This window comes from Diabrotica virgifera, chromosome 10, assembly GCF_917563875.1.
Source record: "Diabrotica virgifera virgifera chromosome 10, PGI_DIABVI_V3a".
NCBI classification, from domain to species: Eukaryota; Metazoa; Arthropoda; class Insecta; order Coleoptera; family Chrysomelidae; genus Diabrotica; species Diabrotica virgifera.
In genome coordinates, this window is record NC_065452.1 from 79,690,938 (window position 1) to 79,718,615 (window position 27,678).

The 27,678-nt window shown below is 32.6% G+C and overlaps 2 protein-coding genes across 2 annotated transcripts; both read left to right on the plus strand.

The window, feature by feature from the left end:
• The first annotated feature begins 2,646 nt into the window (after window positions 1-2,646).
• Window positions 2,647-6,976, plus strand: LOC126893081 (uncharacterized). The gene is made up of 2 exons (XM_050663024.1): window positions 2,647-3,528; window positions 6,965-6,976. Exons 1-2 carry the CDS (start codon window positions 2,647-2,649, stop codon window positions 6,974-6,976), a joined length of 894 nt encoding a protein of 297 aa, XP_050518981.1.
• On the plus strand, window positions 6,878-17,725 carry LOC126878722 (uncharacterized protein K02A2.6-like). The gene is made up of 2 exons (XM_050641596.1): window positions 6,878-10,894; window positions 15,918-17,725. The coding sequence occupies exon 1, from the start codon at window positions 7,113-7,115 to the stop codon at window positions 10,122-10,124; it is 3,012 nt and encodes a 1,003-aa protein (XP_050497553.1). The 5' UTR covers window positions 6,878-7,112; the 3' UTR covers window positions 10,125-10,894; window positions 15,918-17,725.
• Window positions 17,726-27,678: the final 9,953 nt, after the last annotated feature.

Consider the following 27,678-nt stretch of genomic DNA (forward strand, 5'->3'; position numbering starts at 1 on the left):
GAACTCTATTTTGAATCTAGAATTTTAACAAATCCTAACTTTCATTAAAATTTATTGATCTTATATCTTCAATCTCTTATATCTTCAATAAATATTTATTTCTATAGAAAAATGTAAAATATATTGAGTTTAATAAATGAGTTACTGATATTTTAAGTCTGATCATTGTAATTAGTAACAATTTAAAATTATTTACGTAATATTCCTTTTTACAACTTCTTGTAATAACTCAAGCTTCAATAAAATGTTCTTTTCTATATTCGTTTGGGTCAAAACATCAATAAAACCCAACCCAAATAAAACCCAACATACAACTTTAATGATGAAAGTTTAATCAAATATCAATCCCACAATACATAAATTATCAATCCAAAGAAGCGACAAGATAAATTCAAAATACAAGTGAAGTTAGACCTTTCTTCACATTTTTGACACGTTATGTCAAAATAAAAGAACTTTTATTAAAATAAAGGTGTCCTCTAATTTTCCTTAAATACAGGCGGCCTGTATTTTATTAAAAGACAAAAATAAAAGACGCAATACTGCGCATGCTTATATGTCAAAATAAAGGATCTTTTATTACAGGTCGACTTAAAAGACGTTGGCAATAACTCTCTATATTGTTGATGTAAAGTGGACTTAAGATACTGCTGTCATAATAATGCCACATGTCCATTTTCAATAAAAAATCTCTAATAGTTTTCGATATATTGGAAAAAATCACTTCATCTTGTAACTTCAAATGAGTGATAAAGGCACAGAGACTTAGATGGCGAGGTCACATTGAAAGGATGCCAAACACGAGGACTCCAAAAAGGGTACTAAACTACACTACAGCTTCAAGAAAGAGAAGAGGAAGGCCGAAAAATAGATGGAAGCAAGAGGTCGAAAAAGATTTGGAAAGAATGGTGCTACAGGGTCAGAAAAGAAAAATGAATAACAGGAAGGAATGGAGAAAAATCACATATCAAGCCAGAGAAGATCTCAGTACATAAAGAAACGTGAAAATGAAGAAAAAAAAAACAAACTTTTCAAGCCATGGGCCTCTAAGGCCCTTAGTGCTATTATAAATATAATATATAACTTCAAAGGGCTGTAACTTTTCTTGTGTGCACATTTGTACTAAGGTAAGTTAGGTCCAATCAAACTATTTTTGGTCCCAGAATATGTGATTAAATTTATGACCTGTATTTTTGTTACACCCTGTATATATCTACATACTTCGTCGAATTTACCAACTGTTGCGCGTCATCCGCATCGTAGCCTGTGACGTCGCATGATACCAACACGAAATATTTAGGCGGTAGGTGTGTTCTTTTTTAGAATCACTTTGCCGAGTACACTGGAATTACAGCATTACTAGACATATTTTATTATATACGCGTAGAAATAATATTTGAAGATTTCTATTAATGTTAACCTAAAGAAATACACAATAATATGTTTCATTTAATTTGTATAAATGGATTATAAAGCGTTTTTATGAAGCAGATTTGTTCGGATCACACTGTAACTGTAATCGAACGAAGGTGACATTTTAGAATAAATTGGTAACATTTATTTGACAGTTGCGGTGATGACACTTCATATTTGTTTATATTCTTTACTATAAGTATCTGTTTTATTTATTATATTTACTGTTTTTATTATTTACTTTACTATAAAAAGATCCTCTACTATAAAAATATAAATTTCAACTAATTTTATAATGACTTGGAATAATCGAGGTATCTGACAACTTTTTTAGTTGTTATTGTAGACATACTTAAGGCGCAGTCTCTCTTATGCGATTGTCGCATGCGTTTGACGCAAGCAGCAGTCGCAAGCAATTAACGCAGTGGTTGGGGTGGTCTCTCTTGTGCGTTTAGACGCATCCGACGCATCAGATATAACAGCTGATGAAAAGCGGGAATTTTAAAAATAATATGTTATATCTAACGTGCTATGTACTAAGAGTATAAGTCATAAAAAAGATTTTTCGGGATGCTTCTATATTTTGAATTATATAATTAATAAGGTATTACCAAAGTAGAAAGTAAAATAGTTAATTACTAATTTATTAATCATATTTCGTCACCATTTTCATATTCAGTTGTAATAGTTATTTCATCAGTGGTAAAAAAGACTTTGAAAAGTCCTAATAAAATATTTTCATTTTTGACTTATACTCTTAATACATAGCACTCTAGATATATTATCTAATAGCACCAATAACAGTAACATTGCTTCAGAGTAATTTATAATAATATTGATATTGCTTCATAGTAATTTATAATAATATTGATATTTAGTAATTTATAATTATAGTAATACTTATTAATTAATAATAATAGGAATATTTAGTAATTTATAATAATGGTAATTGTAGAGTCAGCTCAGTATGCAACCACTTATACGTTTCCTTCAGAAACGTAGTCGGTACTTGAGACAGAACCTCTTTGGGGAGAACGACAGGATGTCAAGATGGGAGTGGAAGTTAGGTTAATAATATGGATTGTCGCTTGGAAATATAATTGTAATAAAGTGCTAAATAAAGATTGTCTCAATAATTCTACATGGTGGCAGCGAACTTGCAAATACTCCGAGGAATATTTGGCAAGTAGAACCTTCTTCGAAGAGCAGAAATAGAGTTAAATAATTCCAGGGATGGCAGAGAATCAAGCAGGAAGCCATGTGCTTGCCAACATGGCAACAGTATCAGCTCCTTCTGAGTTTAATTTCTCCCTTCCAGGATCATGGAATCAGTGGAAAAAGAGGTTAGAAAGATATATGTCGGTTAGTGGTTTTATAAACAAACCAGAAGCTGAAAAAATTGATATGCTAGTGTATCTAATGGGGGCAGAAGCAGAGGAAATTATAACTCAATTTAATCTAACACCCGCACAGCAAGTATATAGTATTATTATCGAGAAGTTTGACGCTCATTTTATACCCCAAAAGAACGTAATATTTGAACGATTCAAGTTCAACACACGTAGTCAACAGCCAGGGGAGTCGGTGGATGCATATATCACTGCACTTCATAGCCTGGCAGAGCATTGTAGTTATGGGGCTCTAAAAGATGAGTTAATAAGAGACCGCATAGTAGTAGGAGTTTTAGATGTAAAAGTAAGTGAGAGGTTACAACTCCAAAAGAACCTAACATTAGGGGAAGCTGTATTAACAGTACGTCAAGCCGAGCTGCAGAATTCTCAAAACAGGATTCTTAGGCAAGAACGAGTACAAGAAGTAGCTACGGTCAATGCACACAGAGGTAACTACTGGTCACAATCACAAGCAGAACCAAATAAATATGGACAACAGAACACATGGGGGAAATCCAACAAAAACTACAAATGTACATACTGTAGTGTACCAAGCTGCAACAGCCGAGAAAGATGTCCAGCAAAAGATAGTCGTTGTCGATTATGTGGAAAGAAAGGACATTGGCAAGCTAGATGTAGATCCGGCAGGAATGTAAGAGTAGTTGAAGGTCAAAACTGTGCTGAAAGTGAGGTAGGAATAGAAAATGAAATGGAAAACTTACAGGTAAATAACTTTGATTTTGGAATCTTTTTTTCAATCTTACGCTTTGGAAATGTGAACAAGAATGGACATCGTCCCATTAAAGTAATTTTTTCTTCAGCAAGTGATGCTCTTCATGTTATTAAAAACAAACAAACAGTTAGTCGTGAAAAAAAGATATATTTTATTTTAGATCAAACCCCTAACCAAAGAAAGCTTTTAGATAGTCTTAGGTCCGAGCTTTCAGAGAGACAAAATGCTGGAGAGGTTAATCTCACGATTAAGTATTTCAATAACATACCTAAAATCATTCAAAAAAACCTTTAAACTCTACTGACTTGGGCAAGTTTACAGTCTATTACCAAAATGTCCGGGGTCTCAGAACAAAACTTACTGAATTAAGCCTCAATGTTTTTAATTGTACCTATGATATTATCATTCTTACAGAAACTTGGCTCAATAGTGACATTGCTGATGCTGAAATTGGTCTTGTCAATTACAATATCTATAGACAGGATCGTACACCTGCCTCTAGTTCATCTCTTAGAGGGGGTGGAGTATTAATAGCTATTTTAAAGAAATATTCATCATTACGAATCCAATCTGATCCTTCTATTGAACAGCTGTTTGTACGGTTCCACGGCAAACTTATTCTGGGAGCTCTATACATTCCACCTCAATCTCCAGCCTACACCTATCAAGTTCATGCTGACCAACTGATGCTTCTAAGTGAACAGTTTTCATCCCTGAAATTTCACTTATTTGGTGACTATAATCTCCCCTCAGCTAGGTGGAGAGTTGAAGATTATTGCTCTTCTGCAACCTCACAAACTTCATCACCTCTAGCTGTAGTTGATGCCATTGAGGTTGTTTCAAATATGTGTGCTTATCATAATCTTTTTCAATGTAACTTTATATTTAATAGCAGGGGTGTTATTCTGGATCTTATCCTGGCCCCAGAAGAGCTTGTCATTTCTGAAGCTGACGATGCTCTGGTTTCACCTGACTCTCATCATCCTCCTCTGTTAACATCATTGCAGCTTAATGTTTTTGATAGGTCAATTTCTGGCAACGAATATTATTATGATTTCCGTAATGCAAACTTTCCAGCAATTCACCAATGTCTAGAATATATAGAATGGGATAACCTGTTTCGTGGTAGAGATCTTTCCGACATGATCGCTATGTTTTATGACATTATTTACTCTCTCATTGAACATTTCACTCCAGTTAAATATTTTAGTACTAAGAAATTTCCTTGTTGGTATTCTTCTGAGCTTAAGCAATTGTTAAAGGAAAAAATAAAAGCTCATAAAATTTATAAAACCTTAAAGACTCCTGAAAGCTATGCTGATTTTTGTCATCTGAGAACAAATTGTAAAAATCTATCTAAATGCTGTTATGACAATTACATACGTTTCACCGAATTTTCTATACAAAATAACGCAAGGCATTTTTGGAAATTTGTAGGTAGCAAGCGTGAAAACAATTGTATACCTGACTCAATGACCCTGAATGACTCTGTAGCTTCATGTGGCAATGATATTGCCAACTTATTTGCAGATCACTTTTCATCAGTTTATAGTGATATTACTTTAAATTGCAATGTTGACCATATTCAGTCTCAACTCAATATCTCATCATATCGTATCCAGATTTCCAAAATTTACGAAAAGCTTTCATCATTAAGTGTCAACAAGGGTCCTGGGCCTGATGGTATACCACCTAATTTTCTTAAGGAATTCAGTTTTGTACTATCGCGACCTTTGTTTCATATATTTAATAAATCTTTGGATGTAGGTCAGTTTCCGGACTTTTGGAAACTTTCTTATGTCACACCAATATATAAATCTGGTAATAAATCTAATATTAGTAATTACCGCCCTATATCTATTCTTAGTGTTATACCAAAGGTGTTTGAGAGTATTATAACTGATTTCCTCACCTTCGATAGCTCCGGGATCCTAAACTCTCAGCAATTTGGTTTTACTACAGGTAAGTCTGCTGAACTGAGTTTGTTGACCTATGTTGATTTTCTGTCTGAAGCCTTGGAGGAGGGACTTCAAGTTGATTCAATTTATACTGACTTTTCCAAGGCCTTTGACAGAGTAAATCATGAACTCCTGATTCAAAAGCTTAGCTCCTATGGCATAAGTGGACCTTTGTTGCAGTGGTTACAGAGTTATTTAACCGAAAGATTTCAATAAGTTCGAGTAAACCACTTTTACTCACAAACCTTTCCAGTTAAGTCAGGTGTACCACAGGGGTCCCATTTGGGTCCATTACTCTTTAATATATTTATTAATGATATTACCAACTGTTTTCACGATTGTAACGCCTTGCTATTTGCTGATGACTTGAAGTGCTTTAAAGTTATAAAAAATCATTATGATGCTGCCATATTGCAATCAGAACTGAATAACCTCTCTGCATGGTGTTCACTTAACGGTATGAACCTTAATTCAATCAAATGTCATGTAATTAACTTTAACCGTACTCACCACCCAATATTATCAAACTATTACATTGATGGCCAATTGCTCAACACTGTTAATAGAATCAAGGACTTGGGGATTACACTGGAAAACTCTCTTTGTTTCAATACTCACATCATCAATGTCATTCAAACATCTATGAAAATGCTGGGTTTTGTAAAAAGAACAACTCGTGATTTTACAAACATATCCAGTATTAGAGTTCTTTACTTCTCTTTGGTCAGGTCTCACCTTGAGTATTGTTCTTCAGTGTGGTCCCCACACTACTTGGTCTACATTAGGAAACTTGAACAAGTCCAAAATAGTTTCTTCCGTTACATTGCTTTTAAGCTTCATACCTATCAAGATTACGCTGTATGGCAGCATCAACTGCAGGTCCCTTCTCTTGCAAGCAGGAGAAAACAAAGGGACCTTTTGCTATTATTCAAGATCTTAAATGGTATATGCAGTTGTTCTCAACTACTTAATAAGATCGCACTGTTTGTACCACCTCGCACCACTAGACAAGTGCGAACATTTTATATACCATTCCACAGGTTTAATTATTCACTTTTTTCATTCGTACCCAGAGTCTTGAATTTAGCAAACTCCCTTTGCAATTTACAACTGTTCGACAACTCCATCAGTCGTTTTAAAAGAAATTTAGATGGGATCAATATTTGAGTGAAGCGTCTGTAATTTGTTAACTTGGTTTTGTAATTTGTTAACTTGGTTTTATGATATTATTTCATAGTACATATTTACTTCTAATATTATATTTATATTTCTGTAAGTCTGTTTTTTATATTATATTATGTTATTGTTTTTTTTTCTGTACACTATGTATTTTTGTAGAATTGGGCTTGCCCGTAAAATAAATAAATAAGATTTTCATCTAGGACACATTTACACTAATGATAAAGATCAGTGGTTTGCAAAAGTTTTAGTTGACAATAAATATGTTATGCCTTTTCTTGTTGATACAGGTGCTGATGTAAGTTGTGTCTCTAGAAATATGTTGTCTGATTTCTACAAAAATAAAATGTATGTTTGCCAGGAGCCCATAGGGGGCCTGATAATAAAAAACTAGAAATTGAGGGTAAAATTGATGTTAATTTGACTTATAATGAGAATATGTGTTCAGAATCTTTATATGTTGTAAAAAATCTAAAGGTGCCTATCCTTGGTCGGCCTGGAATTATAAAATTAAAAATGCTTAATATTAATAAAAATAGTTCACGTTATATTAATAACTTAGTATCTAAAAATATAAATGCATTTGGGGCAGAATCAGAGACCTACAGTGCTAGCAAGTACTCATTAGAAACGATAGCTGAGTCATTTCAAGGAATATTTGATGATATTGGGGAATTTAAAACAGAAATGAAACTTGAGCTAAAATCTAATGTTCAGCCATTTGCTCAGTCAGTACCACGAGTAGTTCCATTACCACTCATGCCCAAGTTAAAAGTTGAGTTAGACCGTCTACTTCAGTTGGGTATAATAAAATCAATTGAAGAACATACCAGGTGGGTAAGTCCTATTGTTTGTGTACCAAAGGGTGACTCTGTTAGGTTGTGCGGAGATTACACAAAACTTAACCAAAGTGTATTAAGAGCTTATTTCCCACTTCCAAAAATAGAGCATACTTTGGCTCAACTGAAAAATTCAATAATATTTTCTAAGCTCGACACAACTAGTGGTTACTTCCAAATTAAACTGAAACCAGAAAGCCAATTGCTAACTACATTCATCACACCATTTGGTCGATACTTTTTTACACGTCTTCCCTTTGGAATTTCATGTTCTCCAGAATATTTTGCACTTAGGTTTTCTAAGATTCTTTCAGGTATGAAAGGGGTAGTCTTTTATATGGATGATATTTTAATCCATGCTAGTTCAGTCAAAGAACATGACGAAATTTTAAACCAAGTTCTAATAAAATTACACAGTGAAGGTATAACCCTTAATAAAAACAAATGTGTCATTGCTGCTAAGTCAGTCAAGTACTTGGGGCATATCATCACTACTTCTGGGGTTAAAATAGATCCTGAACGGGTCAGAGCAATTAGAGAATTCCCAGAACCAGAAAATAAAACAGAACTTTTAAGATTATTAGGTATGATTAATTTTGCGGGTAAATATATTAAAAACAAATCTGAAATTTTAGAACCTTTAACATCTCTTCTAAAAAAGGACTCAGTATTCTTATGGGGACCTGCTCAAATTCAAGCTCTAAAGACTCTAAAAAAATGTTTAGAAAGTTCCCCAAATTTATCATATTTTGATGCGAACAAAACTATTGTTGTAAATTCAGACTCTAGTTGTTTTGGCATAGGAACTTGTCTGATGCAAGAAAATCTAGATAAATCTCGCGAAATAGTGGCATTTTCATCTCGATTATTAAGTCAAGTAGAGGGTCGATACGCGCAGATAGAAAAAGAAGCCCTGGCAATTACGTGGGCAGCTGAAAAGTTTGCTGATTATATAACAGGGGTCAAAGATTTGATTTTTGAAACAGACTCAAAACCCCTTGTTCAAATTTTACAGACGAAAAATGTGGATGAATTATCTCCTAGGTTGCAGCGGTTTCGGATGAGATTAATGCGTTACAATTATAAAGTAGTTTACATCCCAGGAAAACAGTTGGTTGTGTCAGACGCACTAAGTCGAAGTCCCATAAAAAATTCTGTACCTAGTAATGATGAGTTGACAGGTATTGAAGTCGAGGGGTATGTTAAATCGGTAATCCGTAATTTACCCATAAAAGATCGGTTTATAAAGCAAATAATCGAGGAACAAAGCAATGACCCTGTTTTACAAATAATAAAACAATATACGTTGACTTCATGGCCAGAAAAGTCTAAAATTCCTGTGCATGTTTTGCCATATTTTCAATTCAGATATGATATATCATTTTGTGAAAATTTGTTATTAAAAAGTTCTCGAATTATTATACCAGCAGCTTTACAACTTAAATGTCTAGAATATATTCACACAGGTCATCTGGGGGTAGTCAAGTGCAGGGACAGGGCTAAATCTACAGTGTGGTGGATCGGGCTGTCTTCTCAAATAGAAAAAATGATTAGAAATTGTCCCAATTGTGTGGAAAATCGTGAAAATATAAAAGAAACTTTTTACAAAGAAGAATCATGTACCCGACCTTGGGAAAAGATAGCGCTAGATCTTTTTAAACTGGATAAATGGTTCTTGATTGTCGTGGACTACTACTCCAGATATTTTGAAATATTTGAGCTCAGTTCCATGACTGAAATTGTTATTATAAATCACTTGAAAGGTTTATTCTCTAGATATGGTATTCCCAATATTGTGCGTAGTGACAATGGACCACAATTTTCAACATTATTTAAGAAATTTGCTTCAAATTATAATTTTATTCATGTAACTAGTAGCCCATACTTTGCACAGAGCAATGGATTAGTTGAACGGGCAGTTAAGACTGCTAAAGAACTAATCAAAAAGAATAGTGAAGATATATTTTTAGCGCTCTTAGCCTATAGGGCTACACCTTTAAGGTGTGGACTTTCACCAGCAGAGCTGTTTTTCTCTAGAAAATTAAGAACTAATCTACCACAGTTGTCATTAAATTTGGAACAATCGGTTGTTAAGGGGGGAGTGTCATTAAGAGAAAGGGAAAATAAGGAAAAACAAGCAGATAATTATAATAGTAGACACCGAGCCAAGGATATGCAACCTTTATATGTGGGCGATTCTGTCTGGATTATTGATATTAGGCAATATGGAAAGGTAATTGAAATTTGTGAAGAACCACGCTCTTATGTTGGTCAAACTAATAGTGGTCAATTCAGACGTAACAGATGGCATTTGGTCCAGGCACCTTACTATACTCCTGATACCAGTAACCAGTTAGTTCCTAAGAAATTTGTTGACGGCAGCGACTTAGCAACTCCAGGCTTCTCCCACAAAGAAAAGGAGAATGAGAATATAAATAATTCCTCTGATACTTTAGAGACTATACATGGGAGTCAGAGTTGTGGAGTCGATGCTTCACCAAATAAAAGTGATGTCCAAAGTGAACACTTACCTGTACAGGAACCTGATCTGTTATTGAGGCCTAAAAGGAACATTAAAAAGCCAATTTACTTGTCCGACTATAGTTGTTAAGTTATGTATATTATGTTATGTTATGTATTCATTCTATATTTGCTGGGGTCCTGGAATTCTCATAGAGAGCTCTGTGGCTTACCTCATTTAAAAAGAGGAGAATGTAGAGTCAGCTCAGTATGCAACCACTTATACGTTTCCTTCAGAAACGTAGTCGGTACTTGAGACAGAACCTCTTTGGGGAGAACGACAGGATGTCAAGATGGGAGTGGAAGTTAGGTTAATAATATGGATTGTCGCTTGGAAATATAATTGTAATAAAGTGCTAAATAAAGATTGTCTCAATAATTCTACAGTAATAACTTAGTAATTAATAATATTCATTAGTCATTTATAATAATATGTAGTAATATTTAGTAATTTATAATTAGTAGGTAGTAGTAATAGTCGTAAGTAGTAATTAATTTAGTGATAATAATAATATAATTGGTGCATCTACAGAGACAGGTTTATCTTCACATATTAAAAGAGCAAGAATTGGAGGAGAACATTTTAAAAATGATGCTCTCAGATGAAGGTAAACCAAAAAAGAGTAAAACTGATGAAATGTATGTGAATAGGGTTGAAGAAGGATACCAAACCAATTTAATAAGTAAATATATGGTTGATAATGAGACCAAGTTTCATAGTTTCTTTCGCGTGACGAAGAACCAGCTCCATTTCTTGTTATGTGCTATTAAGGAAGACATAACGAAATCTCCTACAAGAATGGTAAAGAGAATGATAACACTATATATAACACCAGAAGAAAAACTTGGTGTCACATTAAGGTTAGTACAAAATGTTTATTTCCTGTGCAATTATGAAAACAACAGAATTGCTTATTTATATCTGGAAATTACGTATTATTAAAATATTAATTAATAAAGCTTTTTAACCTCGAACCTCGTTATCATAATTTGATAAACAATAAACAACAAACTTTTAAATTCTATGTCAAATTTTTTGTTGTTTTATGAAATGGACGCATGCAGTCACTGCAAAGCACTGCTATCATTACCAGTCGATGCAGCAGGCGCATGCGATTCCTCGCGTCGGACGCACAAGACAGACCGGCCGTATAAAGTTTACATTTGAGGAGTGCACAGAACATCGCTTGCGACTGCTGCTTGCGTCAAACGCATGCGACAATCGCATAAGAGAGACTGCGGCTTAAAGCCATTTATATTTACTGTTTTTATTATTTACTTTACTATAAAAAGATCCTCTACTATAAAAATATAAATTTCACCTAATTTTATAACGACTTGGAATAATCGAGGTATCTGACAACTTTTTTAGTTGTTATTGTAGACATACTTATACAAAGAAACCTACCGGCTTTTTGCCAAGAGTTCGGAGCCGTTTTTTAATTATTAACAATGCAGTGCAAAAACGCTTGCACTGCAAATCTTAAAAGATTATAACTTAATTCTCGTTCTCTATTTCTTAAGTTTTTACTTATTTACATTGAATATTAATTTGTTTTGTTGTATAATCCACGTTTACAATAATTATGTGATAAATTTGATTTAAAATGGATTCAGGATCTTTTTATACTTTGGCAACTATGTCAACTTAGATCTCTGGCGTAGATAATGACGTGCAACGGTAAGTAAATTAGATGGACTGTAGGTTATATTTGGTTCTTGGGACATCAAAGTATATTTTTTAGACATTCCCTGGATATAGTCACTGATGTGACATATCTCCGATTTGTTTTTCATGAGTTTTGTAAGAGAGACTAAAAACTTTTTTTATAGTCACCTCCTGTTTTCATATATTTTTTGACATGTTTTGTAGTAAATTCAACTATCTATTTACTACAAAACATGTCAAAATTTACATGTGAAAGCAAATGATCCTAAAAATGGTTTTTCGTCTCCTACAAAATTCATGAAAAAGCAGATAGGAGAATTATTGTACATTACAATTCTCTGATGTTTGGGAAAAAGGGCTTAAGTCAGAACTGCACATCGATAATGTTTTGATGATTTCTACAGTACTGTAGTAGATTCTACTGTACATACAGTTTACATCTACAACAGTTTTTTTCTGGTCCAGAAATCATCAAAACATTATCAATGTGCAATTCTGACTTAAGCCTTTTTTGCCAAACATAAAAAAGCAATCTGGTCATAACTGCCCAATGAGCAATTTTAATTTAACCTAAATTACTACTGTTTCTTAAAATGAAGAGCTTACCCCATAGCGTCTCTTAACTAATCTAACAAGATCGTGCACTATTCTAACATACACAGGCACAGCACACAAGCACTATGCTCCGTTTTTCACTATCACCTATCACTCAAACTAGTTCAAAAGGCTGTGTCCTCTTAATTCTAGTAGTCGTCATACAGGAGGAGTTCTAATTTATACGAAAGAATACATAAAAGTCAATAATATCAAAACATTTATTATTGACAAGAGTTTGTGGGTTTTGTCTTTGGATGTTGTAATTAATGGATCATATTATGGAATAGTGGGTATTTATAGATCGCCAAGTGGTAGTATAAGTGAATTCACTGATGTATTTTTCAAGTGGATGGATGATTATTATGAATCACATAGTAGTTGTAGTATAGTCATTGCTGGAGATTTCAACATACATTATGATAAAAATTGAATATATAGAAAATAATGGAATGAAGCAACTTGTAAATGAATATACAAGAATTTTTAAAGATTCAAAATCTATGATTGATCTTGTCATAAGTAATGACTATACGTTAACTGCTCATGTAGAAAAAAATTACATAATATCTGATCACTGTATTGTCCATGTGCTCAATAATAAAGTAACTAAAAGTGAATTCATTGAAACAAAACAAATTCGTTCTAAAATAATATATGATAATATGGTAAACATGTTGATTGAAAAAGATTGGGCATATTCTTCGGTAAACATCGATGAAGTTACTGATACTTTCATCAATAATATCGTAGATGTTTTGAATAGAGTGTCACCAGTTAAAACTGTGGAAGTTAAGAACTTTGGTAATAAATGGTTTGACAACACTTGTAAATTGGCAGTTAAGAATAAAAATATTGCTTATAAAAGATTTTTGTTTACAAATGATTGCGTAGATTGGAATAACTATAAAATTGAAAGAAATAACTGTGTTAGAATTTTAAAACAAGTTAAAATTAGATTTTATGAGTCAAATATTGATAGGAATAGGGGTAATTCTAAACAAATGTGGAAACATCTCAAACAGTTAGTAGGAACTAATAAAACTATATCACAATTTCAAAGTCTTGAACATGAAGGTGTAACATATAGTGTAAATTTGGCAAACATATTAAATCAATATTATGTTGATAGTATTAAAGATATTATTGTAAGTTTTGACCAAAATAGTGATATTAATTTAAATTTGCAGACAGTTGTTTCATCTGATGTAAATTTTGAAACTTTTGAGAGTATATCACTAAACCAACTATATGATATAATCAAATTACAATATAAAAAAAAATAGTACGGATGAAGTAGGTCTCGATATTATCAAAAATCTATTTCATGTGTTAGGTTATCCTTTATTAAATTTAATTAATATGAGTTTAGAGAAGGGCCTGGTGCCCAAGCAATTTAAAATATCAACTATAGTTCCTGTTCCAAAAGTTCCTAATACTAATAAACTTGATCAATTACGTCCAATAAATATGCTCCCATTTTGTGAAAAAGTTTTAGAAATTGTGGTGTACAATCAGCTGATTAAATTTATTACTTCAAATAATATCCTGTATAATTACCAGTCTGGATTTAGAAATTCTCATTCATGTGAGACCGCATTACAGTTAGTTGTCTCAGATATGAAAAGTATTTTAGATACGACAGGGGTCGGTATATGCGCAGTTTTTATAGATCTCAAAAGAGCATTTGAAACAATAGATCGTCATATACTTCTTTTGAAATTAAAGAAATATGGTTTTAACGGGACAGTTTTTAATTGGCTGGAAAATTATCTGTCAAATAGGTACCAAAGGACTAAATTAAATAGTGAAATGTCAAATCCAAAGTTAAATGATATTGGTGTGCCCCAAGGCAGTGTACTTGGACCTCTACTTTTCATATTATACATTAATGATTTGGGAAACGTATTAAGCAAATGTAAAATTCATCTTTTTGCTGATGACACATTAATATATTTTTATGGGGAAGATTTTGTTGATGTAGTGGACACGATGAATCGTGAATTGCATTTATTAACTGAAAGATTTAAGTTAAACAAATTGAAAGTCAATGAGTTAAAATCCAAATACATGTTATTGGTAATAATACTCTTTTCGGGAAATTCTTAAGTTTGGATGTTCACATTAAATTAAATAATGAAAAAATTGAAATGGTTCAGGAAATAAAGTATTTGGGATTCATATTGGATAGGGAACTAACTTTTAGTAAACATGTTGATTACATTTGCAGAAAGATAGGGAAAAAAATAGGTTTTTTTCGAAGAGTATCACCATTTTTGACATTTCAAACTAAATTAACAATTTATAATTCGTTAATATTACCTCACTTTTTATATTGTTGTTCATTGATTTATACAGGATATTCTAATTATGACAGGCTTCAAATTCTCCAAAATAAGGCTATGCGAGTAATATTGAGATGCAATCGATATACTCGAATTCAAGATATGCTGAAAACTTTAAATTGGTTAAAAGTTGAACATTTTATGTATGTCCAATCTATGACATTCTTATTTAAGATGGTAAACCATTTATTGCCTGAGTATTTGAACAGTCAGTTGGTCCCGATAGCAAATGTTCATGAGCATAGCACTAGAGCTGCAAATTCAATAAATTTTTATGTTAGAACAACCAACAAGTCCAGTTCAATGAAAAGCTTGTTTCATAAAGGAATATTGTACAGTTCAATAATATACCTTATCACACATTAAAAATAGCCATAATGCAACTATCTTTAAGAGATTATTAGTCCATTATATTAAAACTAAGACCTAGAAACCAATTGGCAATGTTTGTTGTACTTCCAGTGTTTTTATTTTTATTTTATTTTTTCTTTTTTTGTTTATATATTGAATGTTTCTGATTAATTTAATTAGACAATGCTTATTTCTTTATTTGTTTAGTCTCATGTTTTTAATTTTTGTAAAAATTTTTTGTAATACTTTATGATAATTATACAACGCTCCTTGCCTTGACAATTCTTATGTAATTTGTACAGGTGTGGAGTGCAATGTTTCTGTTTTGTGTATTATCTATTATGATAAATAAATAAATATCTATCTATCTATCCTCTTCAATCTTCTAGTTTGCCCAGTAGTATCGAAGAGCTGGATTTTTTCAATATTCTTGAACTTATGAAGTTGTTGCTCATGACTTATTCCTGCTATCTTCTTGATATTTGTTGATAAAGTAATAACTTATTATGCATGGACAATGTGGACTTTCTTCCAACTAGCCAATACACTTTTTATATCTCTCTTTTGCCTTTCATAGCCACAAGGCTATACATTTCCTCCTTGGTTTTTTTTGTAGATCACTTTCAGCTGATTCTAAAAAAAATTAAAATGAACGGTAATTTTTCTATTCTTTACAATTAAAAATCAAAAAAATACTTACTATTTACAGGTAATAATATGCATGCATAAATGATTCGTTTCATAAAGAATAAAGAAAATTGAAAACGGATTTTATAATACTTACAAAATTGTTTAAACAAGAGATCCAGCCAGAGACCAGAGCAAAAACTAGCAGAGAGTACAGCAAAAAAGCCACTAATTTCCATTTCCCACACCCCCTTATCGATGCATTTTTTTCCAGTCAAAATTTTTACTAAATTTTTAGGTTATCGGTTATCCATGAAAATGAAATAAATATATGAAATGTGATGACCAATGACCACGCGACGCTACATAGATACTCGCGCGGCAAATTTGAAAATGAACGCAAATTGAATAGTAAATGGCCTCTCTTAAAATCTTGTAATGGAAAATTTTACCCCTCCAGGAAGACATTGTACTATGTTCATAGAATATCTTGTGGTAACTTTCCACCCATAATTTAATCAGATAGATGTTCACGGAATCCGGAATAGAACGGTAGTCTGGAATGTTTTGTGTTGTTAGGATTAAACTTTTATTTTATTTATTCTTGAATATTTCCTATTGTAAAACATTGTAACCAATAATTTACAAATAAGATTTTCATTACATTACATAAAATCAAAAACATGTTTTGGATATTAAACTATATAGTTTATAATTGTAATAATTGTATATACAATTTTGAATTAAGATTTAATCTTTTCGATTTAAACTACAGTAAAACCTGTGTTACCGGCCCCCTGCAAACACCGGCCACCTGTACTAACGGCCAGTTTAAAAATTCCCCAAACCAATTACAGTAAAACCTGTCAGTAACGGCCACTAAAAATGAAAAAGCTATTGGCCGATATAGAAAGGTGACCGGTATTGCCAGTTTTTGTAGTCTAGATATAATTGGTTTGGGGAATTTTTAAACTGGCCGTTAGTACAGGTGGCCAGTAACACAAGTTTTACAGGATATCTAGACTACAAAAACTGGCAATAACGGCCACCTTTCTATATCGGCCAATAGTTCTTTCATTTTAGTGGCCGTTACTGACAGGTTTGACTGTATTTCATTAACGTAAAGTTAACGCGTAAGTTGATATTTTATTGAATTATTTTGCTATTTGATCCCGTAATTGGTATAATGTGTCCAATATAAAATATATAAGCGTTCATAAAACGTCCGTATTTCGTCCAGTATGGACGTCCAAAGGACGTTCAACGTCGGACGTCCATATTTATTCCGTCCGAAGGACGTCCAACGTCGGTCGTCCATATTTATTCCTTCCGAAGGACGTCCAACATGGGACGTCCGTTTATAGTCCATGGACGTAAGGACCAAAAATGGACCTATTTTGGACGTCCGAAGGACGTCGTATGCTATTAGGGTAATATCTAACCAAGCATTTTAAGACCTTTTTATTAATTTTTCGATGATATATTTGTGTTTTTAGTTTGTTCAAAATATTCTAGATTATTGTACACTATAATAGATAGCCAACTAAATAAACACAAAATTTTTATTTTTGTTACAGCCTGTATATAAGTTTACCTATATATACAGTGCATTACGCACCACCTTAAAAATTGGGCATTTTTGATGTCTCGAATTTCCTAAACCTGTTGTCCCATCTAAGTGATTTTTTTATAATAATATAGCCCGAGGCTATAGGTTACTTCCTTATGCTTGTCATGCACGGGGAGCTATACTGTAATATATATTATATCACATCGCTCTCTATAGTAATGAGTGAGCCTGCACATACGGAACCATTAGTTCCCTGTCTGCAGGCTCACTCATTACTATAGAGAGCGATATAATATAATATTACAGTATAGCTCCCAGTGCATGACAAGCTTAAGGATGTAACCTATAGCCTAGGCTATATTATAAAAAAATCACTCAGATGGGACAACAGGTTTAGAAAATTCGAGACATCAAAAATGCCCTATTTTTAAGGTGGTGCGTTAATTTCTTGGAGAAGTGTATTGTAATTTAATGTAAATAATGTAATATCCAATAATTGTAATTTAATATAAGATGTAATATAAGTTCCTTAAAAATATATTTTTTATTTCCCACCATACATTCTCCACAGGTCTAAATATCGATGCTAGATATCCACCGGAGGTCCTCTCAGGACGTTAGATGGATGTTCGGCAGCAAGACATTGGACCAAACTGGGACGTCCTATGAAGGTCCAATTGACGTTCACTGAACGTCCCCTCGGACGTTAGGTGGACGTTTGGCAACGTGGCATTTGGATCAAAATATGACGTCCTGTTAAGGTCCAATTTACGTCCCCTAGGACGTCCGATTAAGGTCCAATGTACGTCCCTTCGGACCTTAAGTGGACGTCCAACGGACATGTCGGTAGCGCGACATTTGGACCAAAATAGGACGTTCCTTGGACGAAAACGGACCTCCCTAAAGTCCGTGAAGGACATCCTTGTGCTATTAGGGATGTATCTATGTAGGTATATAGTCTCTTTATTCTATTATATTCTACTCTATTTCAAACCTATTCTATATAAGTATCTACACATTACACCTATTATCATCATCATCATTCTCTTTGCCTTATCCCTATGCAGTGTCGGCTTCCCTAATTGCATTTCTCCACACAATTCTATCTTGGGTCATATCAATGTTAATCCCCTTTACCAACATGCATATGGCTGTTTTATAGAATTTTCCCTTCAGCTTCATTGGAATTTTTCTGTCACACAACACACCACTCGCTTAAGCGAGTGGTGTGTTGTGTGACAGAAAAATTCCACTTCATCCATCCAGCCCTAATTCTACTGCATGCATCTCCATCTATTTCTCCATTACTCTGTAATACCGATCGTAGGTACTTAAAACTATTGCTTTTCACAATCATTTCACCTATTATATTATATTTTACTTTATTCTATACTATATATCTATTCTAATCTATCCATATATTTCATTTAATCTGTTACATTCTACTGTATTCTGTTTTAAAAGTATCTACTATATTACATAGCAATATTACATCTATTCTATTATATTCTATTCTATTTCAAATCTATTCTATACTATATATCTATTCTAATCTTTCTCTCTATTTTATTTATTTTATTAATCTGTTCTATTCTATTCTGTTTCAAATCAAACACTTTACTCAAACAAAGATACAAACGACATTCAAAAGCTTCTAATAAAAAAATCATTGCATTGGTACTACTGAAAATATTGACATTTTTACAACATTTATTCCAAGTTCCTTCAATTTTTTTGAGGACAAGAAAATTTTGCTTTCAAGAAATTCACGAATTTATTGACGTCAAGTTAATAACGAACAAATATGGATGTCAAATTGTGCTTTGAGAACACTTCAAATTTGGCCTTGAATAACTTGGTCAATTTATTGTTGATGTAAAGTGCACTTAACGTTTTGATGACTGTAATCTTAGAGTATGGAAAATTTTTGAGAGAGAAAAAATTTTCCATGCTCTAAGACTGTAATCAATACACCTTTACCACAGCATAATAAACGAAACCAGCAAGGACACTCCCTGATGCCGCCTTTGAAGTTGAAAAGTACAGGGTCGCCAATTTTCGCGTAGTACATCTCAGATGTGATGTGTTGGTTCATCAGTGTTGCCGATGTCACCAACTTTATTACCCGTAAGAGATTCTTTTTGAATAATTTCTGGAATTTATGCAAAAGATTAACAATACAATCGCCATTCATCGATTTATGTTTGTTATTCGTTATTAAGAATTGCCTAATATTCATATCATACAAAAAGTCTAATTTGTAATATAAAATGATCCGCCTCTGTGATGTTCAACCGGGGATTTCCCGAAGTTTATGCTATTCTTGCATGTGTTCATGCCCTTCTAATTTATGTCTTGGTTTCAGTTAATATCAACATAATATCAATTTTCAATTTATCAGTTTTATCTTTCATGTGTACGCTATAGAGTTTTTAAGTGCTTACTGTTTTTCATATTTGTAGTTTTGTCACGTTTTGTGTTGGTTTGATCATCTAAACTAAAATCTGAAAGGTAGGTATACGTATTACGTTAATTACTAACTATTTTTTCTACTAGGTGTTTCAACAAAAAGATTTGTTGAAACAAAGATGGTCTGTTAGGCCAAGTTTACGACATAAAAGTTTTAAATAGTAAGCAGTGTTGTTAACACCGCAACTGAATATTTCCGTAGAGGGCGCTTCAAAAATCCGTAGAAATCCGTAGTGCAGAAATTTGACATAAAATGACACTTGAGAGACCAAAAAAAGAAGAAGAATGACACTTGACAGACCAAAAAAGAAGAAGAATGGCACAAAAAGAAGAAGAATGACACTTGACAGGCCAAAAGAAGAAGACTGACACTTGACAGACAAAAAAGAAGAAGAATGACACTTGACACACCAAAAAAGAAGAAGAATGACACTTGACAGACCAAAAAAGAAGAAGAATGACACTTGACAGGCCAAAAAGAAGAAGACTGACACTTGACAGACAAAAAAAGAAGAAGAATGACACTTGACGCACCAAAAAGAAGACGAATGTCACTCGACAGACCAAAAAAGAAGCAGAATGACACTTAAAGAGCAAAAAATCCCCATTTTAGCTTCTTGATGGCTGCAGCTGAAAAATCCGTAGAAATGTGGCTGATATCCGAAAATCCGAAATAATTTCTAAAATCCGTAGATCTACGGAAAAATCCGTAGGGTTAACAACTCTGATAGTAGAGAGTTATTGCCACCGGCAAATAAAGGATCCTTTATTACAGGATACTTTAATAAAGGACAAATACAGGACGGGTCTAAAAGAGTGGTATTCGCGATGAAAAACAAAGTAGCTGACCTCTGGTGAAATAAATTTAAACTACTATAAGTGGTTTTAACTATTTAGAATGGGAAATAAGCCACAATATTATTAAAAAATGATTTTTATTAACGTTTCGACGCCCAAATCGGGTGTTTTGTTTCAGAACAACTATAAGTGGTATAAACAAACCAGAAAATTGTTGATTTGAATGGAATTTGGTCATTATTAAGAAATTTTTAGTAAATTTCAGCATTATGAGTACATTAAAATATTTTAAATCAAATCGGTATTGTTCTATTCCTCAATTGAATGTTTGTTTATACCATTTATATCGGCCATTTTCTTGCATTCGACCTGCCCTCTATATTCCGTTTCAATCGCGAATTGCAAACGCAGTTAAAGAATCTTTTATTTTGACAAATGACATGAAATATTTTTGTAAATATAAAAATAACCTATAAAATTCCATATGTCGATATAAATTAAAATAAGATAATTGAAGAGTAAAACGTTAAATTTAATTATTTTGTCATTTAAAGATGTTTAGAGAACAACGTAATATATCCTATAATACTCATCGTTCAATAATATGGAAGTGCAATAAATTGGAAATACTATTTTAGGAGTTTTTAAATACTTTTGCATTATGGGTATATGTAATGGGAATTTCTGGAGAATATATTATTAGGGAATAGTGGATATCCATTCCTCAACTACAACTACCGAATGACACCATTCCAGAATTTTCAGACAGAAGTTGTGTTTTTATAATCCATCACAAATCCCTTCAAGAATTGTTATTGAAAGAACATTTGGTATTGTGAAGAGATTTCCCATTTTACCATATGTAATGAGATGCAAGTTACCTTTTATTCAAAGAATAATATCAGCTTGTTCAGTTTTACATATTGCAGTAGTACATAATAGAGAAAACGTTGAAATACTGGCAAATGAGTGTGCTGTTGATATTGATATAAAAGCTGTGGCAGTACATTTTCAACCAGGAGCTAATCTAATGCGACTAAATTGTGTGTGTGTTTGTTTAAAATTATTGTTCGACATTTAAAGCTAGCGCTTAAACTAATTTTATTTTTATTGGACTGCAGTTTGTTAATAAATTTATAAATAAATATAAATATTATATTGGTGACTGATTTTAAGTATTTTATGATCATTAGCAGGTTTTAAATAATAAATTTATAAATATATACATACATGCTATTGGCGTTTGATCTTTTATCCATTATGGCCCTCTCTTTCTTTCTTTTCACCTCTGGATAACTAGTTATCAGGAAGTTTATCTGACAGGTTAGATACTAATAGATATCTGACAGAGAAAAACTTCCCGTTAACTAGTTATCCGGAGCTGAAAAGACAGAAGGATACTGTTATATAAACTTCCCAATAATTAGTTATCTGAAAATGAAAAGGCCTCTAATCTGTCAGATAAACTTCCCGATATACAAAAAGATAATAGAAGAATTAAGCTTTATGCTGGTTTTTATTAATTTTTTTGGCAATGTTTAAATAAACAAATACTGATGGCATGAAATGGATCACGAACAAGGAGGAATGAAGAAGGAATTGGAGATTGTGTTTACCATTAAACGCATAAAACTGCAGTATCTGGGACACATATGATAAATCAGCACCGTTACTCCCTGCTGCAGTACATATTGCAAGGTACAGTCAAAGGTAAGCGAAGACCTGGTAGAGGGAGAATATCAATGGAACTGTTTCGAATCGCAGCTAGCAAGGTTACGATTGCTATATGATTTCCAACATTCGAAACGGATAAGAACCAAATGAAGAAGATGGCATGAAAATGAAATTGTATTAATACTTTTGATTAAAAACTTTATAGATTCTAATCTATAAAAGATTAAATTTTCAAAAATAAATACTTGAACCTTTGTTTTATTTTGTTAACCTGTTGTTATATCTGTTGAATAGAACTCTATTTTGAATCTAGAATTTTGACAAATCCTTTCATTAAAATTTATTGATCTTATATCTTCAATCTCTTATATCTTCAATAAATATTTATTTCTATAGAAAAATGTAAAATATATTGAGTTTAATAAATGAGTTACTGATATTTTAAGTCTGATCATTGTAAGTAGTAACAATTTAAAATTATTTACATAACATTCCTTTTTACAACTTCTTGTAATAACTCAGCTTCAATAAAATGTTCTTTTCTATATTCGTTTGGGTCAAAACATCAATAATCTATATCTCAGAATATTACTTATAGTTGTTTTTAATAAATAAAACCCAACATACAACTTTAATGATGAAAGTTTAATCAAATATCAATCCCACAATACACAAATTATCAATCCAAAGAAGCGACAAGATAAATTCAAAATACAAGTGAAGTTAGACCTTTCTTCACATTTTTGACACGTTATGTCAAAATAAAGGAACTTTTCTTAAAATAAAGGTGTCCTCTAATTTTCCTTAAATACAGGCGGCCTGTATTTTATTAAAAGACAAAAATAAAAGACGCAATACTGCGCATGCTTATATGTCAAAATAAAGGATCTTTTATTACAGGTCGACTTAAAGAGAGATATCGAAACCCTATTTAACATCGTCCTTTAATAAAAGCTCCTTTATTTTGACATAAATAACCATGCTTATATGTCAAAAGTGTCAAAATAAAGGATCTTTTATTACCAAACGACGGTTTCGATAACTCTCTAATAACTCTCTAGTAAGTAATCTACATTGTCGGGATTTTCAGTACCTAGCGTAAAACGCTGTGTCTAGGTACACGCTAACGTGTACGCAAATAAAAAAGTTAGGTACACGCGAAACGTCATCAATTCAGTGGCGTCACTATTTAGCGTGCACTGTTACTGGTTTTTGGCATACACGCTAACTTGAGCCGCGTGTATGCTGTGGTAAGTATATACCGCGAGTGTCAGAGTGTTGGAATTTGTCTATCGCGTTGTGTTCACATTTTAATATTGATTAGTAGTTTCTTATTTTTTATTTGTTTAGTGTTTTTTTTTAAATTAACTATGGAATGTGGACAATTATTTAGTTCTTTTAATGAGTTGAACATTATTTTAAAACAGTATGAAAAAGATAAGAGACAAAAATTCATGATTAACGGTAGCAGAAGTATTAAGATAAAAGATACAGGGCGATTGATTAGTGTGATAAAGCTCAGTGGACCCGCTATAGTAATAGATAGCAATAAAAGTTAATAACAAAAATTGTAGCAAACTTTGAGCTTCATATTACAAAATTAGTTAAAATGTTACAGGGCGTTCGATAACATAGTGGCAGACCAAACTTATGTTTTTTAAAATGGAACACCCTATATTTTATTTTATGTTCGAAATCTTCTTAACTTCCCCATTACAAAAATATAAAGGTTTATTATGCTATATAGGGTATTTACAAAGTTATAACATATTTTCTATGAAAATCGTAACAAGTTCAATTCCCTGTATAAATAGAAATAAACACAACAGCATTGGTTTACAGTTTATAGTTTATAAACTGGTATAATTAACTTACGTAGTAAACAAATCTTTAACAATATTTTGTACATTTCATGTCAACTAAAATTTATTTTGCTAACGTGAATATAACACTTTTATATACACATTGATTTATTACATTATTAAGTTTGAAACATCTGAATAGTTCCGCTTCCGTTCCCCTCTCCTTAATAACAAATATTTTTCTATCAAACAAACAATAAACATATCAAAATAGCGTGTACCAAAATATAAAGTCACTGCGTACGCTAAATAATGACGTCACTGGCTTGATGAAGTTTAATTCGCGTGTACCTAACTTTTTTATTTCCGTACACGTTAGCGTGTACCTAGACACAGCGTTCATAAAAATGAACACCTACATTTTACATTATATTTTACAAAAAAAATCGTTGTTCTTTTCAAAATTTCGTTTTAAAGAACTTCTTATTTTTTCTTAAGGCCGCGTCTCACCATCAAATAATTTGATCAAACAGTTTGAACAAACTACGGAAGTACGTCAAAGTGACGTCACAATTGCAGTTTTTTTGAAATTCTAAAAATCTGTGCTCTCACTATCAGTCTTGATCAAATTTTTTGTATTGAGTTGTCTAACTTGTTTGTACTTTATTTAAAATTAAAATTTTTCATTATTATCCACAATGAACACTCAGGATGTGATGTCACTAACTGTCACTTTCAGTTTGTTCAAACCAGTTTGATCTAATTATTTGATGGTGGGACGCGGCCTTGTAAGCAACAACTTACATTGTAATAATTTTTATTCTAATTGTTTCATTAGGTTTGTTACGATACACGTTCCAACCCTTCACATACCGTTCTCGAATGGTTACGCGCATGCGCAATAACGTATAATTATGCGCAGTATCATATTTTTCGTTACTGCGCATACTCGTAACAATCTGGTGATTTTTAGCAAAATCTGGCAACTTTTGAAGCGATTGTCTGGTGATTTTTAGTTTTTTGACCTGGCAACCTTCCACTAGTGTTTTCTATGCTGTGCGTTGCCAGGTCTGGTGAAAAATCACCAGATTTGGTGATTTTCTAACCCATTTGGTGATATGGTGAAAACTTTTTTAAAAAGCTTAATATCTGGTGATTTTTTGACCTTATCTATATTATATTTTTTTATTTAAAAAGTACGAATATATGTTTGTTATTCTTTATTAAGAATTGCCTAATATTCATATCATACAAAAAGTCTTATTTGTAATATAAAATGATCCGCCTCTGTGATGTTCAACCGGGGATCTCCCGAAGTTTAGGCTACTCTTGCACGTGTCATGCACTTCCAATAATTTATGTCTTGGTTTTATAAACAAACCAGTTCAGTTAATATCAACATATCAATTTTCAATGTATCAGTTTTAAAGCAGCTTTACATCAAGGCTATGCAAGTCTCATGCTATGCAAGTCCGTCTTGCATGGCATATCTCTTGCCTACCCTGACCTTTTTACATCGGAGCTATTTCTGTGCAATTTTAGATACCACTTTCATTGTTGCCAATAGAAGAAATATATCAAAATATTAACTTTAGATATTTCACTTAAAAACTTCAGTCCATAATTAAATATATTCAAATATAAACCACAAATTATTACATCCAATAAATACCATTTAAACTTACACAATAAGGTTAAGTTTTTTCTAAACAATAAATTTTGTCATATTGGCAACAAATTTTGACAGGACTTGCATCAAAATAGCATGAAAAATAGAACATGTTTTAATTTTTCGTCTAGCACAGGAATTGCATGGAAATAGCGCGTGGGCATGCGCAGTACCGTGATCTGTCTTGCATGGCTCTTGCCTAGCATGAAAATAGCATAATGTAAAACTGTCTTTATATTTCTTGTGTCAGCTGTAGAGTTTTAAGTGATTACTGTTCTTCATATTTTGTAGTTTTGTCACGTTTTGTGTTGGTTTGATCATCTAAAATCTCAAAGGTTATTGGAACTTTTTTTTCAATTTTAATTTGTATTAAAAATTTATTAGCATTATCAAAAATTACAAGGTTTCCAACAAAAGAATTTTGTATAACACCCTGATCGACGAGGGTCGTCTGTAAGGCCAAGTTTAAGACATAAAACGTTAAGATTTGAATAATCTATATTGTCGGGATTATCAGTACATACCTTTCATAAAAATGAACATCTACATTTTGCATTATATTTTACAAAAAAAAATCGTTTCATTGGTATTCTAATTGTTTTATTAGGTTTGTTCCAACCCTTCACATTACCGTTCTCGAATGGTTACGCGTATGCGCATGCGCAAAATTATGCGCAGTAACACATTTTTTGTTACTGCGCATACTCATAACAATCTGGTGATTTTTAACAAAATCTGGCAACTTCTGAAGCAATTGTCTGGTGATTTTTAGTTTTTTGACCTGGCAACCTTGCTAGCTGTGCCTTTACACTTACAGAACAAAAACAGTCTTACATCGTTCTCAAAAATATTTATTTTAATGAATGGTTTTCTTGATTGATATTGACAATATATCATGGATTTCAATTTGGCTGTATTTCAAGAACCCCGAGGGGTAATGAGAATTGTGCAGTTCGTAAGTAGTTTTTAGTTATTTGGTAAATTGAGGATGATTAATATACTTATAAATTGTAATGTTTATTATATTGAGGTGTATGCCTACGTGGGGTGAGCGACCTTATAATTGTATTTTTCTCAGATATCTGTTTGGTAGTACTATTTAGTATAATTACATGAAATCGTATCCAAATAGTAATGAGTCATATTTGGATGCATCAGAACCTCAGAAGTCAAACAGTGTAAGTCACATTCCCTAAAAATAACTGATGAGATATACCTAACACATATTATTTATATAATAATATTATTTCCTTGTTTGTATTTATGACTATCTGTACCCTAGAGGTAATGGGTAGTATAAAGGGTCTATCCATCTAGGCAGAGGCGGCTTTACCTATTGTGCAGGGTGTGCGGTGCACACGGGCGCCGAGATGTTGGGGGCGCCAAGCGCCAAAGAGCGGGTCATGGGCCCTTTACTTTGTTTCAACATAAAATTATCTTCTTCTTCTTCTTGTAATATGACTGTCCTGTTTCTTCTGTTACAGTCTTTGCTGCGATCCGGAGCTCCAACTCTCGTACCATCGTTTTTTGGGTCTTCCTATGGGTCGCTTGGTGTTGGGCTTCTGTGTTTTCGCCCGATGCGCCATACGTTCAGGATCCATCCGATCTACGTGGTCTCTCCACATGCGTCGTCGCGCTCTTGTCCATCTCACTACGTCTTGAACGCCTAGCTCTCTCAATGTGTCTTCGTTTCGTATTCTATCTCTGAGTGTAATACCTTTTATGGATCTTAGGGTTTTCATCTCTGTTGTTCTCATTATTTGTTTGGTCTTTGTTGTATCGGCCCTTGTCTCATATAAAATTATAAAATATGAAATTTTTTTAATTATGAGGCGGAAATGAATCCGTAACTGACGCCAAAATACATTAGTAAACTTTTACTATTACCTATTAGATATCGCAATTATACTAAGTTTGACCAACGCTTCAAACTTTTAAAGCAAAACAGTGACACTTCTTCGGTCCTTCAAAAATTAAAAGACTGGAAGGATTTAGAATTAGATACAAAAAGAGCATATTGTTCTAATTTAGAAAATAAATTGTGTCATGTTGGCTCTTTAGATGTAGATAGGTTTGA

Bases quoted from the DNA above. Each gene is read 5' to 3' on its own strand.
- LOC126878722 (XM_050641596.1), top strand. From the start codon at position 7,113: ATGTGTTCAGAATCTTTATATGTTGTAAAAAATCTAAAGGTGCCTATC.
- LOC126893081 (XM_050663024.1), top strand. From the start codon at position 2,647: ATGGCAGAGAATCAAGCAGGAAGCCATGTGCTTGCCAACATGGCAACA.